This window comes from Dermacentor albipictus, chromosome 4 (assembly GCF_038994185.2).
Source record: "Dermacentor albipictus isolate Rhodes 1998 colony chromosome 4, USDA_Dalb.pri_finalv2, whole genome shotgun sequence".
NCBI classification, from domain to species: Eukaryota; Metazoa; Arthropoda; class Arachnida; order Ixodida; family Ixodidae; genus Dermacentor; species Dermacentor albipictus.
This window is the reverse complement of record NC_091824.1, coordinates 151925412-151946018: the sequence shown is the minus strand read 5'-3', so window position 1 is coordinate 151946018 and position 20607 is coordinate 151925412. Positions and strand designations below refer to the sequence as shown.

Sequence of the window (20607 nt, the reverse complement as noted above, 5' to 3'; positions counted from 1 at the left end):
CGCCTATTATAAACGCCTCATTATAAAAGAGAGTGATCAGAGCCTCGTGGCGAAACAACCGACTGTCCTGCCTCAGAATTTTCCCCTGTAGCTCAGTGGCTACGTCGTTATGCTGTAAGCAAGAGGTCGCGGGTTCGAATTCTGGTTTCTACAGCCGTATTCTGATGGTGATGAGAAAAACTGCGATAGCGAATTTGTAGACAGCTATACGAAGTAAACTGTCTATGGATATTAGTTTTATCGGCTGTATAAGCTTGCAAGCATCCGCTTATTAACTAAATTAACAAGCACGGTGTCACGCGCGCACAGGTAAACATGAACACATCTCGCTTGATTACCGCGGAAACTCGTTATCAAAACGCTAAAGCGAATAAGAGCGGCAGCAGCAGCAAGCGAATTGACCTTCGTGCTGTTTCTCGCTGCAATGCGAACTAAACGTCGAAAGCAGTGCATGCGAAGCTACCAGCACTCGGCGTACTTTGTCCACATCGTTGGTCGCTTTGAACCTGAGGTCGGCGCGGGCGCGCATTTTGCCCACGTCGCAGATCGCTTGCAAAATGCGCGGCCGCGCCGCAAGCAGCAGCCGTGGGAGTAGAACGCCCCCTCCATGCCTCTCGAGCAACAGAAGATGGCGCGCTGCCTCCCTCGCTCGCGCGATATTGAGCCGCGATCATCGGGTGAACCTCGCAAGCGTTCACTCGCCCATACAGCTATATCGTACGTCGCGCGGCGGCGATGTTATCGCGTTTGGGCGTTATACGGAACATCACGGCGACGGCGATCACGACGGCGACTGTAGAAATGGGCATGTGAAGTGTCCATATAATTGTTGTCGCAATAATAATAATAATAATAATAATAATAAAAAGAACAGCTCGCAGGACAGTTACGAGTGTGTAACGCCAATGGTTAAGCGTTACCTGCTGCGTTAGCTGTGGTGCGGACTAAGCATTTTCGCTCCCGATCTCCAGCTTCCCGAATTGCTTAGGTTCTGCTTCTTCCGTATCAATTTAGTGTAAATGATGTTTTATAGCATGCTGGCCTAAACTACTACGTTCCTCTCCGATACTTCAGGGCTCGCCGCTTTCTAAGCATACACTGGCGCAGCCGGGCGCGCAGCAGAGCATCGAGCGCGCCACTGCCGCAGGCGCTTCCCATAGACACCACCTGAAGCAACGGCTGGTGACGCTGGTGTCTTGAACGTGTTTGCAAGGCCTGCGCATCCTTACAAATGATGGCCTGTGCGCACGGACCAGCGAACTGTTGCACACATGGTGTACGCTTACAGCTAAGATGCAATATTAAGCGGAATGATATTACACAGCATTGTGCTTGATCATCAGCATATCTTCGAAGTGACAGTATTAGAGCACTCTGGTCTAGGCAACGCTGGAACGCAAAAAATCTTAACGCCGAAACATCTCTATGGTAACGCCGTGCATGCTGTTGTACGTGATCGCTAATGCATATCTTTTTAAATATTGGCACATGATTCGTGTATCTGTTCGTCCAAGTTATTTTCTTAGGTTTTGCATTGTTGCAATTCTTGCGCTCCTTTTTTCTCTGTTGTGTTCTGGGTGCATGTTTCTAGGTATTGGGGCTACTGAGATGGTGTCTCGCATATAGGTTGGCACTCCTCCTTCCACGTAATCTAGCCTTCTGAAGGCGTCCGTGCCCGCTTCCGTCAGTTTTAGTCTTCTGATTTGGCTTGCTTTGTGAGTTTCTCCCAGATGTTATGGATGGCCAGGAGGTGCAGCTCACCGTGTCACCGTTTTACATGGCGAGAACAAAGAAAGAACTGCGGCAACAACACTTACAAGGGACGCAGACACAGCGGAAGAAGTAGTCATACAACTCGCGGCGACTACCTGAGGCAAAAGAGCAATAATACTTGCCGATTCACAGACCGCCTGAAGAAACTAAAAAAAAAGAATCTCCTTGGTAAGCCATACACATACTGGCACACAGCAAGAAAATACCAGAAATATACATCGTCTGCACCCTGGCGGTGAATGCGATGGCGGACGCCGCGGCCCGAGATCATATACACGCAGGCATTCCTGCCGGACGGACCACGGAGAAAGGGTGGCGTTCCCAAGAAATACGGAAATATTCTACAGCACTACAGCCTATATAAAAGAACCTATACCTCGCCGCGCCATATATTCAACAAAAAAGAAGCGGTAGCTTTCAGGAGGCAACAAACCGATTCCTACTACACGGCACTTACTCGGCAGGATCTCTCCCAGGGAACACCCATATATATACTTCCAAGTTTGGCCGCATTTCCAACACCTCACGTCACATAGTGTGAGGAGCATGGAAAACACACCGCCAACGCACACAACCGACGAGCAGTGGGAGGCCCAGCTGCCGAGCTCGAACCCTGACAACCAGATAGCGCTGGTCGACAGGACTTGGAGGGTGGAGAAGGCCCACGACCTCCTGGAATGAGGAGGCCGCACACCTCGGGCGAAGACTTCGCTTGATCATAACAATAAAGTTCATTGATCATAACCATCATCTTAGCAGAGGATGTAACATGGAACCAAGAACCCGGCCGTCATGATGTTATATCGCCTTTAGCGTCGTCGGCTCCTTCTTACAAAACGTGCTTCAAGAAAGTTTATGTAAGAATATTCAAGGTCATTCAAAGCCTCCAGAAAGTTTGTTTAGGCATGCGAGATCATACATGATCATGCTGTTTGAAAAGCCACACTGGCAGCGCACGCAGACACTATACCACCAGATTTACCCCAGTATGGCTGGCGCGGAGAAAGTGAGAACAATAGATATAATCACTTAACGGCGAGGACCCAAGAAAGGCATCTTCGCACGCTCTTGTTAGCAGCTTACGTTCAAGGTATAGCGTCCCCTGCGAATTTGATTAATATGGATGACGCCGAGGCCATATACAATTCACTGAGCCGCGCTCATTATCCCGTCGGTATATGCGGCAAAGCACTCGGCCGAACCCGTGGGAGCTGCAGGGCGCAAAGGGAGCGCGAATAATTCAAATTAATTGCCGCACTCTCTATATCTCAACAAAGCGCCGTATAGCCCCTCGCAACGATGGCGCGAAGAAAGCTTGCCGGTGCGACACTGGGACTTTCTCTCGTCGGAGCCTGGTGTTCTCACTGTAGAACCGAGGAAGCGAGGAAGAGGGCGGGGTGTAAGCCGGACGGTGTGGAGGAGGCCGAGAAAGAGTCTCGGCGTAATAAATTGAGCCTCGGCATGTTTCATTAGGACGGCGTAGAAAGAACAGCGCAGACTCGGGGACTGAATGGAGGTAAACGCGCGCACGCAGACACACAAAGTTGGAAGAGAAAGGAGATTCAGCGAAACTCGATTCATGAAGATGGACGGTTTGTTTCTTTTTGCCTGTTTATTTATATATAGACGGTGCTTACTTGAGGTCGACACTTGTTTATCTGCGGACTGCCCAAGATCCTTCCATCCCTCGAGCAATTTTTTATTCTATTTTGTCAGGCGTTTTTCAACGCGTCACAGCCCCATTCCCTTAAAATTAAACTAGAGAAAAGCAGGCGTATATTTCTTTATCTGTACCGTTGTGTGGTATACTCTGTCGAAGCAGCGTGGAGTGGAGCGCATCGTGGTTAAACTTACTGCGTGCTGTCGCGATCTGGATCGCGTTTTTCCTTCTCTTTTTAATTCCCGAGTCTTCGAGGCATTCAAAGGTTGCGATGCTTTAGAAACGCGCTAGGAACTATATCTGGGTGTAACGGAAAAGTACTAGAGAACGACGCACAGTGCCATTGTTATTTTGACTTGTGTCTCAGATTAGGAAAGTTGCGCGGGTCTTCGAGGACAAAGGATAAAAAGGACAATGCGTGGACCGTGATCAATTGTGATGTTCGGTGAAAAGTGCGCGCACAAGTGTGGACGTAGCAGCTTGAGCTTGAAAGGCGTGCTACGGCAATAATGGAAGCTGCGTGTAGAGCGTCGTTGCCGCCTGAACGCATACCTGCTGTGCGATGTGGCTCTGCACGGTGGACTGCACGGTGGACTTCCGCGCTGTTAGCCGCATTCTGTGATCATGCGTTCAACGCACAGTCAGTACCACAGATACGCGCTACAAATGAAATTCAAACACTGACGAAAAGATTGAAGGGTTACAAGTGTAGTGAGCCAGTGTGAATTCATCTTTATACATATTTCTGCCGGAAAGAATAGCCAGATTGGGATTATTTTCGATTAGCGATCCATTTCAAATTTCATTTAAAACTATACAAATCAGAATCGAATCAGAATCGGTTTTTATTGAGATCATTAGAATGATTACAAGTTGTTAATATTCAGGAGGAGGTCCCGGAGTCAAAGACTGCAATGGGACCTCCTCCTGAATCGTAGCAATGTGAACGCAAAGATGGTCTCGCCGCGCGCAAGATCCTCCGCGTCGCACAGTCGTATACAATCGAGTCTCGCAATGTCGCAGTGCACAAACGCCATACCGCCAGATCAGTCAAGCTCGCGCTCGCTGAAGCGGCGTTGGGGGAATTTCTCGGGGAGAGGGACCGTGGCCGGTGCCTCCGCAGGAGCACAGTTCTTGACCAATCAATGAGTGCTAATTATAACTCCTTAGGAGGCACGATCTTGAGCTCTGGCAGCGTCCGCTTCTAATTTCAAAGTCACGCCGCGCCTTTTCAATGTCTTGTGTTGTATCGGGGCCTCCGCGTGTGTATGAATGCTCCCCATCTCTTCCGTGCGCTCGTTGGAGGCTTGGGCTTACCGGCAAGGCTTGCCGCATTGGTACAAAACACGCGCGCTGCGTGATTAGAAAGCGTATGCCGAAGCGCGGAGTTGGTGCTGCCGTCGCGCATATGCAGGTACTACAGCAGGGACTGCAAGGCACGTATTATCTCTTGCGAGGTAACATAGAGCGATCCGCACGGTACCGCTACATTAAAAAGAAAAAAGCACTATATAATAACATCAAGTTAACCTGTATGTTGGTAATTACGCTTTAGGAATGCGAAATGTATGCCAGTCTGTCAGCGAACTCTTCGTAAGCTAGAAAAGAAACAAATGCGTAACACCGGTGAATTTGTCATAGATTCTCATGGCGTCGGTTGTAGACAGGTTATTGTTTTGCCAATAAATATTGTTGAGACTTCGTTAGAAAGAGAGCAGAGCTATAGATATGAGAACTCTTGAGAACTCACGATAACGCTGTAATAACGATAGCAGTAATATTTTTTAATAATAATAATTTTAATATTTTTAATAATAATAGTAATATTTCACTGAGTATCAGCCAGACTGATACTCAGTGAAAGTGTGTATGAGCCGGGCTGTAGTAAGCTCTATATAGTTGAGGATAACGCGCTCTGCGCATTGTTGTGTGCGTCGGGGTTAACAGCAAACGTTATAACTAAAACCATGATATGATTATAAGGTACGCCGTAGTGGAAGAATCCGGGTTAATTTTGGCTACCTGGGGTTCTTTAATGGGCACCCAATGCACGGCACACAGATGTTTTTGCATTTCGCCTCCATCGAAATGATGCCGCCGCGGCTGGGATTCGATCCCGCAACATCGGGCTTAGCAGCGCAACACCAAAGCCACTACGCCACCACGGCGGACGAACGTGGTCACTACGGCGTACGCCAAGAATCGCACCAGTCAGAACAAGATTTGATGTGCAGAGGTGGAATCGGTCTCGACAGTTATCTTGTTTATGCATCATTGTCTCTTTTGTCGCTATTATAATTACATATTTACATTGTACTTCTGCAACGCAACAAATTCATTAGAGGTGCTGGGATATATACACACCTGAAACAACAACGGAGCTCCGCAGTGGTCGTCACCTCGGACTGGACAACATGACGGACGAAGCAGGACCCGAAATGGCTCGGCCCACATCAACGCCTATAACCCCGACGGTTGTGTTGGCTCAGCCGCGGGATCCAGGAACGTTACGCGGCACCGACCACCTCGACCTTGAAGACTGGGTCGCAACGTCTGAGCATGTAAGTGCCCACAACAGATGGGGCCCGACGATTACGTTGGCTAACTTGGTCTTCTATCTACAAGGCACGGCGAAGGTGTGGTATGAAAACCACGAGGAATAGCTTTAACGACTGGGACAAACAGAAGCTGAGGGACTTATTCGGCCTTTCCGCCGCATGGAAGGGCACCGCTGAGAAACAACCAGTGACCCGCGCCCAGACGTCCACAGAATCATACGCCTCTTATATACCGGCCGTGCTGGCTCTGTGCCGTAAGGCCGACAGTGATATGGCTGAGGCAGACAAGCTTGGACATGTACTGAAGTGGATCGCTGACGATGCTTTCATCATGATCATGTGAAAAAATTGTGAAACAGTACAGGACATCATAAAAGAGTGTCAACACTTTGAGCAGGCGAGGAGGCGCCGCGTTGCAACGCCGTTCGCACGTCTGCCGAACAGAGCTGCGACATCCTCTTGTGACGACAGGCTAGGAGTGTAGCGACCATCATAAACAGGTGAACTGACACGGATAGTACAGCGAGACCTTGAAGCCATGGCTCGTGCAGCCATTTCTTCCCGCCCCAGTGAACCGAACAACTTGCCTACAGCATTATTTGTGCAGACAATAGTCCACGAAGAGCTGGCTAATCTTGAAGTTCATTCTGTATGTGCCGTTGCTGCTTCACAGCTGTCTCATGCTCCAGGCGCATCGACTGGCCCGCGGTATCCTGCACGTTACCGAAATCCAGCCGAGTCGCGAACCGCAGAAAATCGGCCAATCTGTCTTGCCTGCCGGCGTATCGGTCACGTTGCTCACCATTGTCACGTTGCAGTCACGTTGCTCACACGTGCACTGCGCTGACTTTCAACAGCGTTTTTTTTTCTTATTATTTTAAGCAAGAGAACTCTGCGTATATATCCTTCACCAAATCCATCACTGAATACTTGCTCAGAGCAACAACACATGAAACAACGAAGCCACATACTAACCCCCGACATTTACTCTGCCATTTACATTCATGTCATGCTCAAAAAAAAAAATCAAACTGTGTAGTTAATAATTTGTTTACCCTTTCTTTTTTTTTCTCATTTCTAGTTAAAGAACCTATGCAGATAGATAAGCTTCTACAGCGACATGAAACTAATCAGTGTAACACCCTGAAATTCCGCATGTACACCTTTTGCATCACATGCACGTCGTCCTTGTATTACAGTGGCCCAGCTTCTGGCCTGAGGTAATGTGATCGGTGCCCTTTTTGCGCGCGGTGAGACTGCGCAAAATATTGAGCGTACTGGTTTCAAGGGCTCAGCATTTCTTTGAGACTTCTAAAAAATTATTTGGCGTGTGTTCGTTCACCGTCAGTAGCGTGCGGTTCTTCAATTCATCTGCCGCTTTAGTCCCGCATCTGCTGCGCAATTGCTATTTGCTGAGGTCTCATTACCATCGCGGCCAATCTAATATCGCCTAAGCGTTGAGGAAAATATACTGACGACATTCTTCTGGCTGACGGCGCTTTGCGAACAAGTTTGGCTGAAGGGGAGAGGCTTTTTGGCCGCTGTTCAAGTAGGGTTGTGCACTATTGCAGACGCTACTTCCGCATTCGCCATAGTTTCGTACAAGTATCGCTCGAGCGCTCGAACATCGCTGTAATCATGCAAGTATCTTTTAGGCCGTATCTTTCCTCAAACAATAGTCAGTCTTACTTGCGTATCCTTTCTTGAGAACACTGTGCTCGCTACATTCATGACAAGTAATTTTGATAAGTAACACTGGTAAGTAACTGCTCACAAGTAACACTGATAACGCGCATGTCGTTCGTGATCTGGAAGAACTGGACGCGCGCACCGTTATAAAAAGAAAATCGACTTCTCTTAGTTTGACCTTCTCGAGGAATGCAAAGCTGCTTCATGTCATTCGAAGTTCTACATAACATTAACAGTTTAAACACAAATATACGTTCTGTGTCTTCGAGCCATCTTGAATTAAAAGCAAAGTCGAATTCACCGATGTTGGAATTATAGAACAACCGATTTCTCTCCCAAATATTTGCCACGATGAATAAATAAACCTTAATATCGGTAGTTTCTGCAGACACTGTAATCCCGATATTGTCCTTTCTAATGTTCCTTGTAAAACAATGACATCTAAGATGGCAGGCGCCAAGCTTCCTCGACTCGCCCTTGCCAGGAGCACTCCCTGAACGCGACAAGTCTTGTGTGACACGTGCTCGCATTCCCTGAGGGTTGAGCACTGCCACCTTATATCTGTGAAGTTCTCACGGATCTCGATAATGCAACTTCATGATGAAAGACTGTATGAATGCCAGATTTAAGAAGCCTGTTGTTTGACAAGTACACCGATATCTGAAACCGGTAATCTGCTTGCCCCCGTCTGCTCTCGTGAAAAAATGAAATCAAGAACTAGACGTAGTGACTTGTTCAAACATGGACATGTATAGCAAAGACTCATCACGGGGTATGCTGCCAAGTTTTGGCCAGCATCATATGTTGAAGTGGCCTAGAACGTTGCTGTTCTTTTCGTGAGAGCAATCTGTCAACTCCAGTAGAGCGCGGCGCATTCTGGAACTTGCTTTTCCTTTCACGCGGCGGCAGGGTTGCGTTAAATTTGGACACTAGTATGGTTTAAATAACGTCAAAAATAAGCAAAGCGACAGTATCCAGCAGCTGTAAAAGGTTTTTAAATTGCAATATAACCACCATTTACAATGGAAAGTTTAAAAGGTCAAAATGCCTTTAAATAGTGACCTTTTTTGGTTTTCATCGTCAGCTCAGAAGTTTGATACGCAATAAAAGCGACCTGGTGCATAGACAATTAAGAAAAGATGCTAGAAACATCTAGTTTACCTTCAAACGCTCAAAAAAAACGTAAATAAGAAAAAAGGGAAGCAGACAATATTTCTCGCTTACGGTGAAACCAATTCATTAAGTTAGAATACCCGGCTCTAACTTCCATACCCTCTGGCTGGTCGCACATCGCGCGGCCGTGAAGCTTTTCGAAGCTCTCGGCTCGCTTAAATAAGAGAGCAGCGCGGGCGCACCCTTGTGGCCCGCCGCTCCGTTGGCCGCGCCCCTTGCTAGCGCATTGATGACGGCGAGAGCGCGTAGCAGCACCGCATCTCCCTTATCCGCGCACTCAAATGAATGAGCAAACGTGGCCAACACTCATGAGCGCTCGGCGTGGAAGTATTCAGCACTCTCGAAAGGCGTGCGATGATGGTCGAGCCTCGTGAATGCTTGATGCTCGCGCGCAGTTCGGAAGCGAGCGCGAAAACGTGCGCTCCCGCTTTTATTTCCTTTTATTTCGCTGTTTTGTTCCGTTTTCTCCTCTCTGAGCTGTAAACAGTTGCGTCGCTGCCCGACTTCGCCGTTACATAAAGTTGTGTTCTAAAGCGAATATCCCTTTGAATCAAGAAAATGAAATTTCTACCTTGATCTTGGAATGGCTTAAAAGATGATCTGAACTATTCGCAACCTTATCGCGCGTGGAGTTAGTGGAACCTGTATACGCAGGAGGACTAATTTAAACTGTCTATACTTCATAAGGACATGGTCCGATGCCTAATGAATGAATGAATGAATGAATGAATGAATGAATGAATGAATGAATGAATGAATGAATGAATGAATGAATGAATGAAAAACTTTATTTTCACAAAGGAGGTATCCCAGCGAAGGTGGAGCCCTCAGTCCAGGGCCCCTGTGGCCTTTGCCATCTTGCTAGCTCTGTCGATCAGGTTGAGCTGCTTTTCAGGCTTCGAGCAGGACAGCGCAGCCTCCCACTGCTCCGGTGTTGGTGTGTTGTGTGCTGGCGCTACCTTTGGCTTTTGACAGGCCCATGTAACGTGGTACAGCGTTGCGTGTTCCCCGCATAGCGGGCATTTATTGTCATATGTTGTGGATGAGCCTATGAGGCTTTTCTTTCGAGGAACCCGTATGGGTTTCCTTTGTAGCAATTGCTACGATCGGGTGGATGTCTGATTTTCTCTTTATTCATTACTTCTCTCCACTTTGCGGGTTTCCGCAGAACTACTACGCCAAAGTGGTTATTTGATCCATAAAAAAACAATAGACTAGCAACGGCGCTGTGAAGAAATTTATTTTCTGTTTATTTTGCAGTCCGAAGATATCAAAGCCAATTGTGACTACATATACCTATACAACAATCGACAAGTGTAAGCTTACAAAGCTATTGGCAGACTTCCGGCAGTCTACAATTCTCATGCAGAAATGTCTATGGACATTCTAAAGACGGGATGAATATATCTTCGTAAGTGACGTGTAGCTTATTGAGCCTGAATAATATGCCGGAAAAAAAAGAGAGAAAAAGTAAACACGAGTCTGTTCAGGAAATAGGAAGTCTCGGAAGCCCCTTGGAGAGCGCGAGCGACGACTGAAGAGATGATATGCCCATAAGCTGTTGTACTTAAAGCACAAAAAGAGTGCACAAGTACAAATCCGAGTTCAAAATTAAATTAAATTATGGGTCTCTACGAGCCAAAACAACGATCTGATTATCAGGCACGCCGCAGTGTGGGTCTCAGGAAATTTGGACCCCCTGGGGTACTTTATAACGTGCACCTAAAGTACACGGGTGTTTTCGCATTTCGCCCCCCATCAAAATGCGACCACCTTGGCCGGGATTCGGTCCCACGACGTCGTGCTTAGCAGCCCAAAACCATAGGCACTAAGCAACAAATCCAAGTTCAACATCGTACTTTGCGGTTAATAAGCCACTGGTGATAGGCTACTGCAGTGACATATTCGGATACGTTATAGCTTCAAATCTGCTATAGGTGTCCCTCAAAGTCGTGTTTAAGAGCATAATTCTAGGTTATTTAGTGAAACATCGTGTTGCAACTGCAAGTTCTGTGTTGAAACTCGAAACATAGGAAAAGAGGGGGCAGGATGTTGTGCAGAGCCATGGTAAAGGGAGTCATGAGAGCGAATGTGCGTGCATGGGAGCAGCTTCGCTGCTGCACAGTTTTGTTACAGGGCGCATGAACTCCTCGTTAGAACGCATTTTTGAGGGAAAAAATAAATATAAAATAAAATAAAACGCAGATGCAACGCGTTGTCCGAATATAAATCATGCAAAGCTTGTATGAGTTAGCGAGGTAGCAGCAGTAGTGGATGACACGAGTACAGCCTAGTCGCCTGTATAGCTGTTCGATGTCCGCACCACGGGGACGAAGGCGATGAATGAGGATTCTCGAGGGGAAAATCTCGTTGAGAGGCCTATGCATAGACTAGTACGGTGCACATCGAAATACATTTAAGGTTTCTATATCATTTATGCCACAGTAGCATATACCACTTCTGGGAGATTGGCAAGAAAGGGCACATATTCAGTAGCACATGCACTGTCGCACATGCCGGGCGGCTTAAGATGTTTTCTCGGCTAGACAGAAACGAGCAGTAAGTTTTCTATTCGAACTCAGCGGCGCGTGCACCGTAGCCCGAACTCTTTATTCAGGCACATGTTCAGGGTCACGACCAGTGCCCCAAGTTGCCTACTCGGCAGCACAGCTACAGTGAGCACCCGCAATGTTGGGGGATGGAGAAAAGAAACCTTCGCTGTAATCAAGGTGCGCACACTGCTCTAAGCAAGGAAAAAATGAGATATTTTCTCTGTTTTCGGGCTCATAATGGTGTTTCACACGATGTTTCATTGTATTGTCTGTTGCAAGAACCGTCGCTCTTCGCTGGGACAAATGCAACAAATCTTATTTTTAGTCGCCTCAACGGTTGCGTAAAGAGAAATTCGGCATTTCGCTGGGTATAGTAAGTATAGAGTCCCTGAACAAGTACGTCATAGTTCCTAATGTAATTGCTAAAGGGAATACAAAAACTAGTTTCTTCACGACTTGTATATTGAGTATGAGCAGTGCGGTTAATTGTTAAACGGAGCACCAGACTAGCATTTTGGGCCTGGTTACAGCCCTACATTGACACTTCGGCATCAGGGATAATGTTTTCCTGATATTTTGCTACCTAATGCGTCACATCAAGCACTTTCTTCCTAAGAAGTTTATCATGCGTTCTAGTTAAAACGAATTCGGTGTTTCCTTTAACAGTGCACCATCCATATTACACGTCGCGGTCACAGTCCGAGTCCTTCCCCACATACAGTGCAGGTCGAGCACTATCCATAGGAATTTTCGGCCACGTGTGTAGTGGCAGGATATCGGCCCAGCTCTGAAGAGAGACCGGCCAATTGTGACAGTTGTTTACACAGCGCGTTGCCGTCCGTGGGAGGAAGGGCTACAGAATATGTCGTCGGCTTACGCGTTTTATCGCCAGGGTCAATGGTCAACCAAGAAGAAGGACCAACGGTGACTCTCATCGCGCCAATGTTGCGAGCTCCCCCTGTTATAGGTTATTTGCCTGCACGTTAGTACAGTCGCTATATATTTTTAACTATACTGCGCGAGCGCAGGCTTTTCTGTTGGTCAGCATCCTATATAACGGCGGAGAAACTTCGAGATCAACGACAGTTCGCGCAAGCACGCACTCGCAGTACGACCACCGCCTGGTACGCCGTATATTAGAGAAGGACACACATCCGCCAAAGTCAGTCCTACGTTAAAGAAAATATACACAGTGGCGATTTAGCAGTAAATTCGAGGAAATGCGTTAGCATTATGTCGCACCTCCTTGAGGTCCTGTATTCATGATTTAAACTGCATTCACCACACTGCGAAGTGTTGTTCAGGAGCTCACTCGACACACGCCCTGGCTCCTTGAGGAGCGAAGTGCAAGTGTCGATGGTCAGCTGTGTGTGTCCGGGTGTGCGTAGGGTTGGCACAAGGTACGAGTGCGTCGTCTCATTTAGGTTCCTTACATCGTGCTTTCTTTTCTCATCAAGTATTATTTCTGTTCCAAGTAAATTGTTTGATAGATGCTCCGCCCGCAAAGTCATCCTGTACCGTGCTCTTAAATTCAATCGCGATGAATTCCGAAACATCTCCAACGCAATATTTCGTGATTTATGAGCATTGTACTTCTGTTTTGTGGACAACTGCCATTTATCTGTTTTCTCATTTCGTAAGTTTGTTTCCTCAGCCAAATACAAACATCGAATAAAAAAAGAAGGGTCAGAATTAGTGACCCATGTACCTCCGTATACAATGTAAGAGTTAACAGTAAGGGCTGCAACCATCCCAGCAACCAAAACCGCAATCACGCACTCTTGGCGGCGATTGCTCGCCTCGAGTTGAACCTTAATTTTTTTCTTTTGTGGCAATGCTCTATCGCCACATCATTACCGCACGTAGTACGTCGCTTCATTTCGGTGCACGTCATTCTACGCAGGTGGCTGGCGGCGACGCAGTTCCAGGCAACGGACGCCCGTCGGGCGTTCCCGTGCTTCGACGAGCCGGCCATGAAAGCCACCTTCGCCGTCACCATCGTGCGGCCGGCCGGCATGAAGGCACTCTCCAACATGCCCATCGGCTCGACGACGAACAGGTGAGACGCCTTATCATCTCCCTCTGTATATCGCTATCTCTTTAAATGATGTATGGCCTAAGGAGCCGGGTCTGAACGTGGACGACATTATACATAGGGATAGCGCTTGAGTTTTCGTGCACAAGCTCCCCTTCAGAACCATGTACTCTTGCACGAAATTGTCTCATAGATACTATACATTTAGAATTTGTTTGGAAAACACCAGGCTGGAACATCGGCGGCTTGTACACACGTGTCTAGCCGTGCCCATAACTGTCATTTTAGGACCTTAATACCGATTCAAACCCTCAATACAAACACGCAAGCAAGCAAGCAAGCAAGCCAAGAAACAAATAACCAAACAAACAAACAAACACGCAAGCAAGCAAGCAAGCAAGCAAGCAAACAAACAAACAAACAAACAACAATGTGTGAATAATTCACTTTTGCGCGAACTGCGCGATGTTGTGCGGATGCGCTGACCTGTCTGACATTGCACGACCATGCATACTTTTCTCGCAGGCCTGGCGGACTGCAGGCGGATGCTTTCCAGACTACTGTACGCATGTCTACTTACTTGCTGGCTTTCGTAGTGAGTGACTTCGAGTCGCGGGGTGACACGAAGGTGAGTCGTGGTTTGATTTATTCATATGCCTCGCTTTGTGTGTGCTATACGGTGCGTGCGTGAGTGTGGACACGTACAGTACATCAACACATGGCTCTGTACTTAAGTAGACAATATCAAGATGAAATGTAGAACTGATTACCTGTAACCAGGTACAATTTTCTACTGCCAAGGTACGCCTCTGGGAAGCTTAGTGGGGTGATACTTTAACCACGTCGTGGAGGTGCTACCCACTCCTAATTGTCTGCGAAGTGTCAGTTTTCTTTGCACATTCACATTGCTCACTTCAGGCTTTTTTATCTTCCAGTTCAGGGTGTGGGCCCGGCCGAATGCCATCTCAGCCGTGGAATATTCGCTATCAATTGGACCAAAAATCCTAGAATTCTACGAGAACTACTTTTCGGAAAAGTATCCACTCCCAAAGACTGGTGAGTAGTAGGCTATGCAAAAGCTGTTGAGGCATACGATCGAAGTTTTATCATCTGTCCCCGCCGCATCAAAAGTAATATTTATTTTTTAGTAGCACGAGAGCCACGGATCATTTGAAGATCATTGACTAAGGAGGAGGGACTATAATGTCAATACAACTTAAGCTTTCGGTTTAAAACGTCTGTAGTGATGCCGTGTGTTACGCTACAGAACTGTCATAATCTGTTGTATCAGCTGTGTCGGTTCACTATCTTCGATTTATGACACCGCGGCATCTCGTGTTAAGGTTGCGCGCTTGTGGTGAAAAGCTTGCATACGATTGGGCTTACAACTAAATAAATGGTCAGGCAGGCTCAGAACTCCTAACTGAATGAAGTGCTTCAGGTTATTTAGTGCTTTGGTCTCTGAAAGAGAGATATTTTGCAAGAGTACCTTCGCAAGATGTGTGCTTTCCAGATATCATAAAAATGTTATTCGTCACTATCAAGACCATCCTTCGGTAATTCTCGAGATGACAGTTCAATTACGCGGTGTTTTTGATCCTAATCTCTGGTCGGATATTGTAGCCTTTCCCCCTGACGTCGTCATCGTATACAGAATATGATACTCGAATAGTTCCAGCCATAAGTTGTGCAAGCAGTCATAGTTACGATCTTTCGACACGTGCTACGGCACGTGCTATATACGACACGTGCTATATACGACACGTGCTGTATACGACACGTGCTATATAATAACGTGCTACGAAGCACGTTATTACATTTTTCTATAAGTGTGCTCTTACGATATGCACTGAAACCAACTTAGTAGCTTTTTACTCTTGCCGGAATGTTTCGAGTTAGTGAGTGTGCACGTGCAAACTAAGTGACTTGAATGCAGCACACGTGCTTACCGATGGCAGTGATAGCCCTTTTTATGTTGCGATCACAGACATGGTCGCACTGCCAGACTTTAACGCTGGCGCCATGGAGAATTGGGGACTGGTTACCTTCCGAGAGACGGCGCTGCTCTTCAACCCGAACGAGTCGTCGGCCGGGAACAAGCAGCGCGTCGCCGTCGTCGTCTCGCACGAGCTCGCACATCAGGTACGCAACTTCAAAACACTTGTATAGGTGGTGTCAGAATCATACTAGAGGGAACAGCGTATACAGCACTGAAATCGCTCAGCCACCATACTAATAATGGAGCACATGGATTTGTCTGATCTTCGTGCCTCTGGCTTCAGACGTTCTTGTGGATTTGTTTCTTGGTATTTATATGCCCCTGTTGGCCTCAATTTCAAAGCAAGCTACACTTTTCTAAGTGCTGAAGGCAATAAGACTGTGCGAACACGCGTAATCGCTACTAATGGCACTGCTTCCGCCTGTCGAGGTGGCCAAATCAAAACGCCTACACTAACGCAGATATATCTTTTAGGGGGGGGGGGGGGGGGAGGGGAGTATTAGCGCGTGGGGGGTCATGCTCCTCCTCCCTCCTCCCCTGGCTGCGCCGCTTCAGCTCATCACGAACGCTAGTGTGCTTATACTGTGAGTGCGCACAACACTCATGCCGGCAGCATAAGGAATTAAGAACGCTGTCCTTGCTCTGCCGCATAGGCGATTGAGAGTAGCGTTGCCGGCACTTCTGCTTCGCCTTGTATTTTTTTGCACTCGAACACAATCCGCGTATCTTGAGACCATCTAATCCTTCGTGCGCGATCCGCGTATACAGCATCAGCGGGACAGCACGACAACGGCGTGTGCGTGTCCGTGCAATTTCTAGTGCGCTTAAAGAATTCACTCGGCTAACCTGGCCAGGCCTGTTCAGTGAATTTGCAGTCGGCAAAATGGTTGAAGTGCCAAGATTTGTGATGCCCTTGAGAGTATTAGCACACCGGTGCTAGAACTTTCCAGTTCCATTGCACTGCCCGTAGAGAGCACCCGTACCGGCGTCAGTAAAACTACATCACTGTCAGATTGCGAACCTTAATACACTTTCGTAATTTTGAATTGAATAAAGGTAAATAAAGGTAAAGGTAATTTTGAATTGTCTGAGTTCGAAGATTTAGGATAAAAGGCATGGGCTGCGAATGAAATTTTAGACTGTTCTTTGCGCGTTGCTATTGTCAGTAATTCTGAAGAATAATTAGGTTAATACCAGGAAACCTGGTAGGAGTAACTTTGGCGTTTAAATACTATAGCACCTACCTAGCATATCAAAGCAATGTACGGAACATTACGCGACGGCGAAAATCCCTCTGGAGTGTCCCTATAATTTCTATCGCAATGAGACACGCAGACGCTGCTTCTATCAACGTGTATGTGTATCATCTTTAACAGTAACTTTCTTAATTCACTCACGCCTTTGACTAAGGCTGCTATACTGTTAGTGTGCCATTGGTACAAATGAAGTGCTTTACGGCAAAAAAAAAAAGAAACGGAAGTAAAGAAGTGCTACTGACACGGCGCTAGCGCCGTCTCTGTATCATTTCATTCTTTCTGTCGTCTTTGTACGTCGCTACGTAACATGTACCAACATAGTCACAACTGAACATTGTCAAGCTATGATGTGTACAACTTGCTTCATTTGCATGCCCATCAGATGTCCAAGAATTCGCTAAGCGCGTCCATGACTTTGTCCATTCTTGCTTTAGTGGTTTGGCAACTTGGTTACCATGGAGTGGTGGGACGACCTGTGGCTCAATGAAGGCTTCGCTACCTACGTTGAGTATCTGGGCGTGGATTTCGTACACAAGGACTGGGAGATGGTGAGTATTGCTCCTATTGTGTATCAGAGCCAGGGCTACGAAGCACGTTATTACACTTTCCCAAACCTGTGCGAAGCAACAATTACTTTTCTATGCATTTTTCTCGTGCACCGTGCCCAATAGTCCGATACTGATCATAGCGTATAGGCGAAGCGCCACTCGTGTCATTATTCGGTGTCATAAAAGGTTCGGTTCGTGATACATGGAGCTTGTGAATAACATGATCGCATCGCACATCCGATTTGCATTTCGGTTCTTTATTCTGTAAACTGATTTACTGCAGAAAGCTCACGAAGGATTCTGGCAGACGGGAAGCCAAAATAATCCAAGCAGAAAATAACATTCATTGGTGCCAAAGTGCCGGTTTCGGAAGGACTAGTTTGAGAACTCGTGTCGTGAAAATGTCGTCACAAGCTAAGATAAAAGCAGATGTAATGAATCTGAGTAGCTCCGAACAATCTGCAGATAAATTCGCACACAAGTGCTGCTTAAAACAGAAGACACGCAGCTTAACACAACAATTCGGCGAAATGGCAAAATGCGTTTTGGTTTTCAAAAGCCAGCCTTAACTTCTCTTCGCCAGTAATTCCCGTGTAGACTAAACATAAACTGATTGAAACACGGGGGCTATAGTTCTAATGAGACCATCGCTGTTACGTTCGCGGACAGTGAGCACTCGGACTGCGATTTCTGCGCCTTCTTGTACGCCAGGTGCCAACAAACGGAGACTCGTCACACAAGAAGTGTAGTTAAAGGGCGTCTGCGCTGCACACAACTGCTGAACCGTTGACTCCGTGCCTTATTGTCACGTTGTTCGATTAGAAAACGCGTCCGTCACGTGACAGCATGTGCGCAAATATTTTTGTGCGCCTGTAACGAGTGCTGAGCCTGCGAATGTCAACCGGTGTACAGAGTGTGGCTCGCCTTATTTGATTTCAGTAATATTAGTTATGGGTGCCATTACATAGACCATAACATACTTCATTTTCTATGTAATGTCGCTGGGAAGAAGTCAAGTACAAGTAGACTCGGTAAATACGCTTAGAACGCCTAGCTCTTGCCCAAATAGGTAAAACTGACGTATATCTTACGAAAACTTCTTGTAGGATATATCGCGCGTTACTTTCTGTCCTTTTCAAGATTGACTCGGAAGCGATTACGTAAAATTTATCTTGGATATACGCAGTAAGGTGCAGGCGTTGCGGTGTAGAAATGGTTCAGTCATGCTGTTGCCGTCACCTTTCGAGAACATTGAAATTTGATCTACACCGTTGTGTCATTACAGACGACAGAAAACACTCGGGCAGCCCGTTCTGAATTCTGCGATATTACTTGCTATAAATCTGGAATGCAGCATCAACATGCCACACCGTGTTACATCTTCACCTATATGTTCATGCTAAGAATAGCGGTTTTTACGGCAGCAAACATCAGGAGACTGTTAGTTTGTCCATATGCATTGTGACGTGGCTTTGTCCACATGCATGGAGATGTTGCTGACCGCGATATTTAAACGAAAAATGGTTGCTCCCATTTGTACCATACCAGCAAACTATTAGAACCAACTTGAAATGCGGCTATCTCCCTGACGTGCTTTCTGGTCTCAGGAGGATATACGGTAGTTAAATACAGACGGGGTCTCTGATTCTGCTGTGCTCTATGGTTCCGAGAGTGCTTATTGGGGGGTTTGTTTTCGTTGTTTTTCTTCTATAACAGGCGCAACAGTTCATCGCCGACGAACTGCAGCCAGTCATGGAGCTTGACTCCCTCAAGTCGTCGCACCCTGTTTCGGTTCCAGTCTACAACCCTGACGAAATCATTGAAAACTTTGACAAGATCTCCTACGGAAAGGTGGGTCTCAACGAGCGCCCACATTAGTGCGCACATACTTCGTCGTGCGCAGCATAAAGCTTTAGCATAGTGTTACAAATCTGTGTGACAAATCTACCGTTGCCGTTATGCCTCAACTATCAGATGCTGTCTGTGCATCGGGCTGCCACCACAAGGTTTTGGTGGCAAACGCGCCATGAAAATTAGACGCACCATGAAACGCACCAGGACAGATCGACGCCGTAATACGCGCGAACTATGAAGGACAGGCGAAGAACGACGAAGTTTTCGTTAGGTTTTGGGCACATCGCTGCTACTGCAGAGGCAAAAAGGTGCATACCGCGTGAGCGGAAAGTTCTTTAATGTTCGGCGCTAAAGGGACACTAAAGGCAATGACGTAGTCGACGTGGACCGTTTAAATACCATTCCGAAAATATCGCAACGCTTGTTTTCTGCCAAGAGTTAGTTTACGAGAAAAGTGCATCTGAAGGGCCCGAGTACCTTTTTCGAAATTCAAATCTCGCGTCACCCAACCGGAGAAGTGGTGACGTTGCATATGCAATCACCATCATAGAGCATCTCACTATAACACCTAGAGGGAAATTCGCCGCAGTCGTCTATGGGAGTTTCTTAAGGGGCGCCGTGCCGTCATGGGAATGACGGTATATCTGTCTGCGAGGCTTGTATTGGCTGGTGTCGTAAGATTCGTCTAAAACGTGGATACGGCGACACAAACAATGCGTTCTTAAAGTAAAATCTTCATAAAAGGTGTTCATTCACCCATATTACATCTTCCAGTGAAGTTTACTGACCTACAATGCATAACCAAACGAAGAAAAGCAAGAACAGATGACAAATTGTTCCAAAGCGAGCGCGAATCATGTCATCTGTGCTCCAACTTCAGCGGTCCGCTGATACTTTTTTTCGTTTCATATAAATGCACATGCAATATCAAGTTCTCCTAACTTAACAAAACATGTTTTTGTGTAATAATTAAGCTATAACAGCTTTTTACGTGCTGTTTTAGTAGAAAATGAATCATTATGGCAGACGGAAGGGTGCTTGCCTGGATCTCCGACAACAATGCCAATCCGAAGTCACAATATACTGGCATTCCCATGCATACCATAGCACAGCAGCGCCAGATTTCCCTCTAGGCAATATAGTGAGAAACTCTATGATCACCACCCTTTTCTGCCCTCGGTGTGTAAAACGGCGCCCGACAGACGGCGGTACCGAGCCAAGACAGAGCGGTGGATTCCCCACTGAAGCCACTTCATGGCCAAGTGGCGTAGACAGTTCGCGCATCCCATGACATCACATGGAAGTTGAATGCTCTGCTACTTGCAGTTTGTGCGAGTTTGGCGAGCCAGCAAAGCTAGTGCAGCACTACGCGATAACCAAACTACTGAAACGCAAAAGCGTGTGTGGCGCGAAGGCGAGCGAAAACGAAACCTTTCGACCGCCCGCGTCGTTCTCACGGTCATTTCAATGAGTTCTTTTTGCTAAAAATGAAATAAAACTTGTCAAGCAG

General features: G+C 46.8%; 1 protein-coding gene across 1 annotated transcript in view; it reads left to right on the top strand.

The window, feature by feature from the left end:
* The window catches only part of LOC135909759 (aminopeptidase N-like), an 87409-nt gene that overhangs the window by 48382 nt on the left and 18420 nt on the right, over positions 1 to 20607 (top strand). The window contains exons 2-7 of the mRNA XM_065441826.2: positions 13309 to 13464; positions 13966 to 14068; positions 14376 to 14496; positions 15428 to 15582; positions 17130 to 17243; positions 18960 to 19094. Coding sequence (XP_065297898.1) covers positions 13309 to 13464; positions 13966 to 14068; positions 14376 to 14496; positions 15428 to 15582; positions 17130 to 17243; positions 18960 to 19094 — 784 coding nt within the window. The remainder of the gene's footprint in view (positions 1 to 13308; positions 13465 to 13965; positions 14069 to 14375; positions 14497 to 15427; positions 15583 to 17129; positions 17244 to 18959; positions 19095 to 20607) is intronic.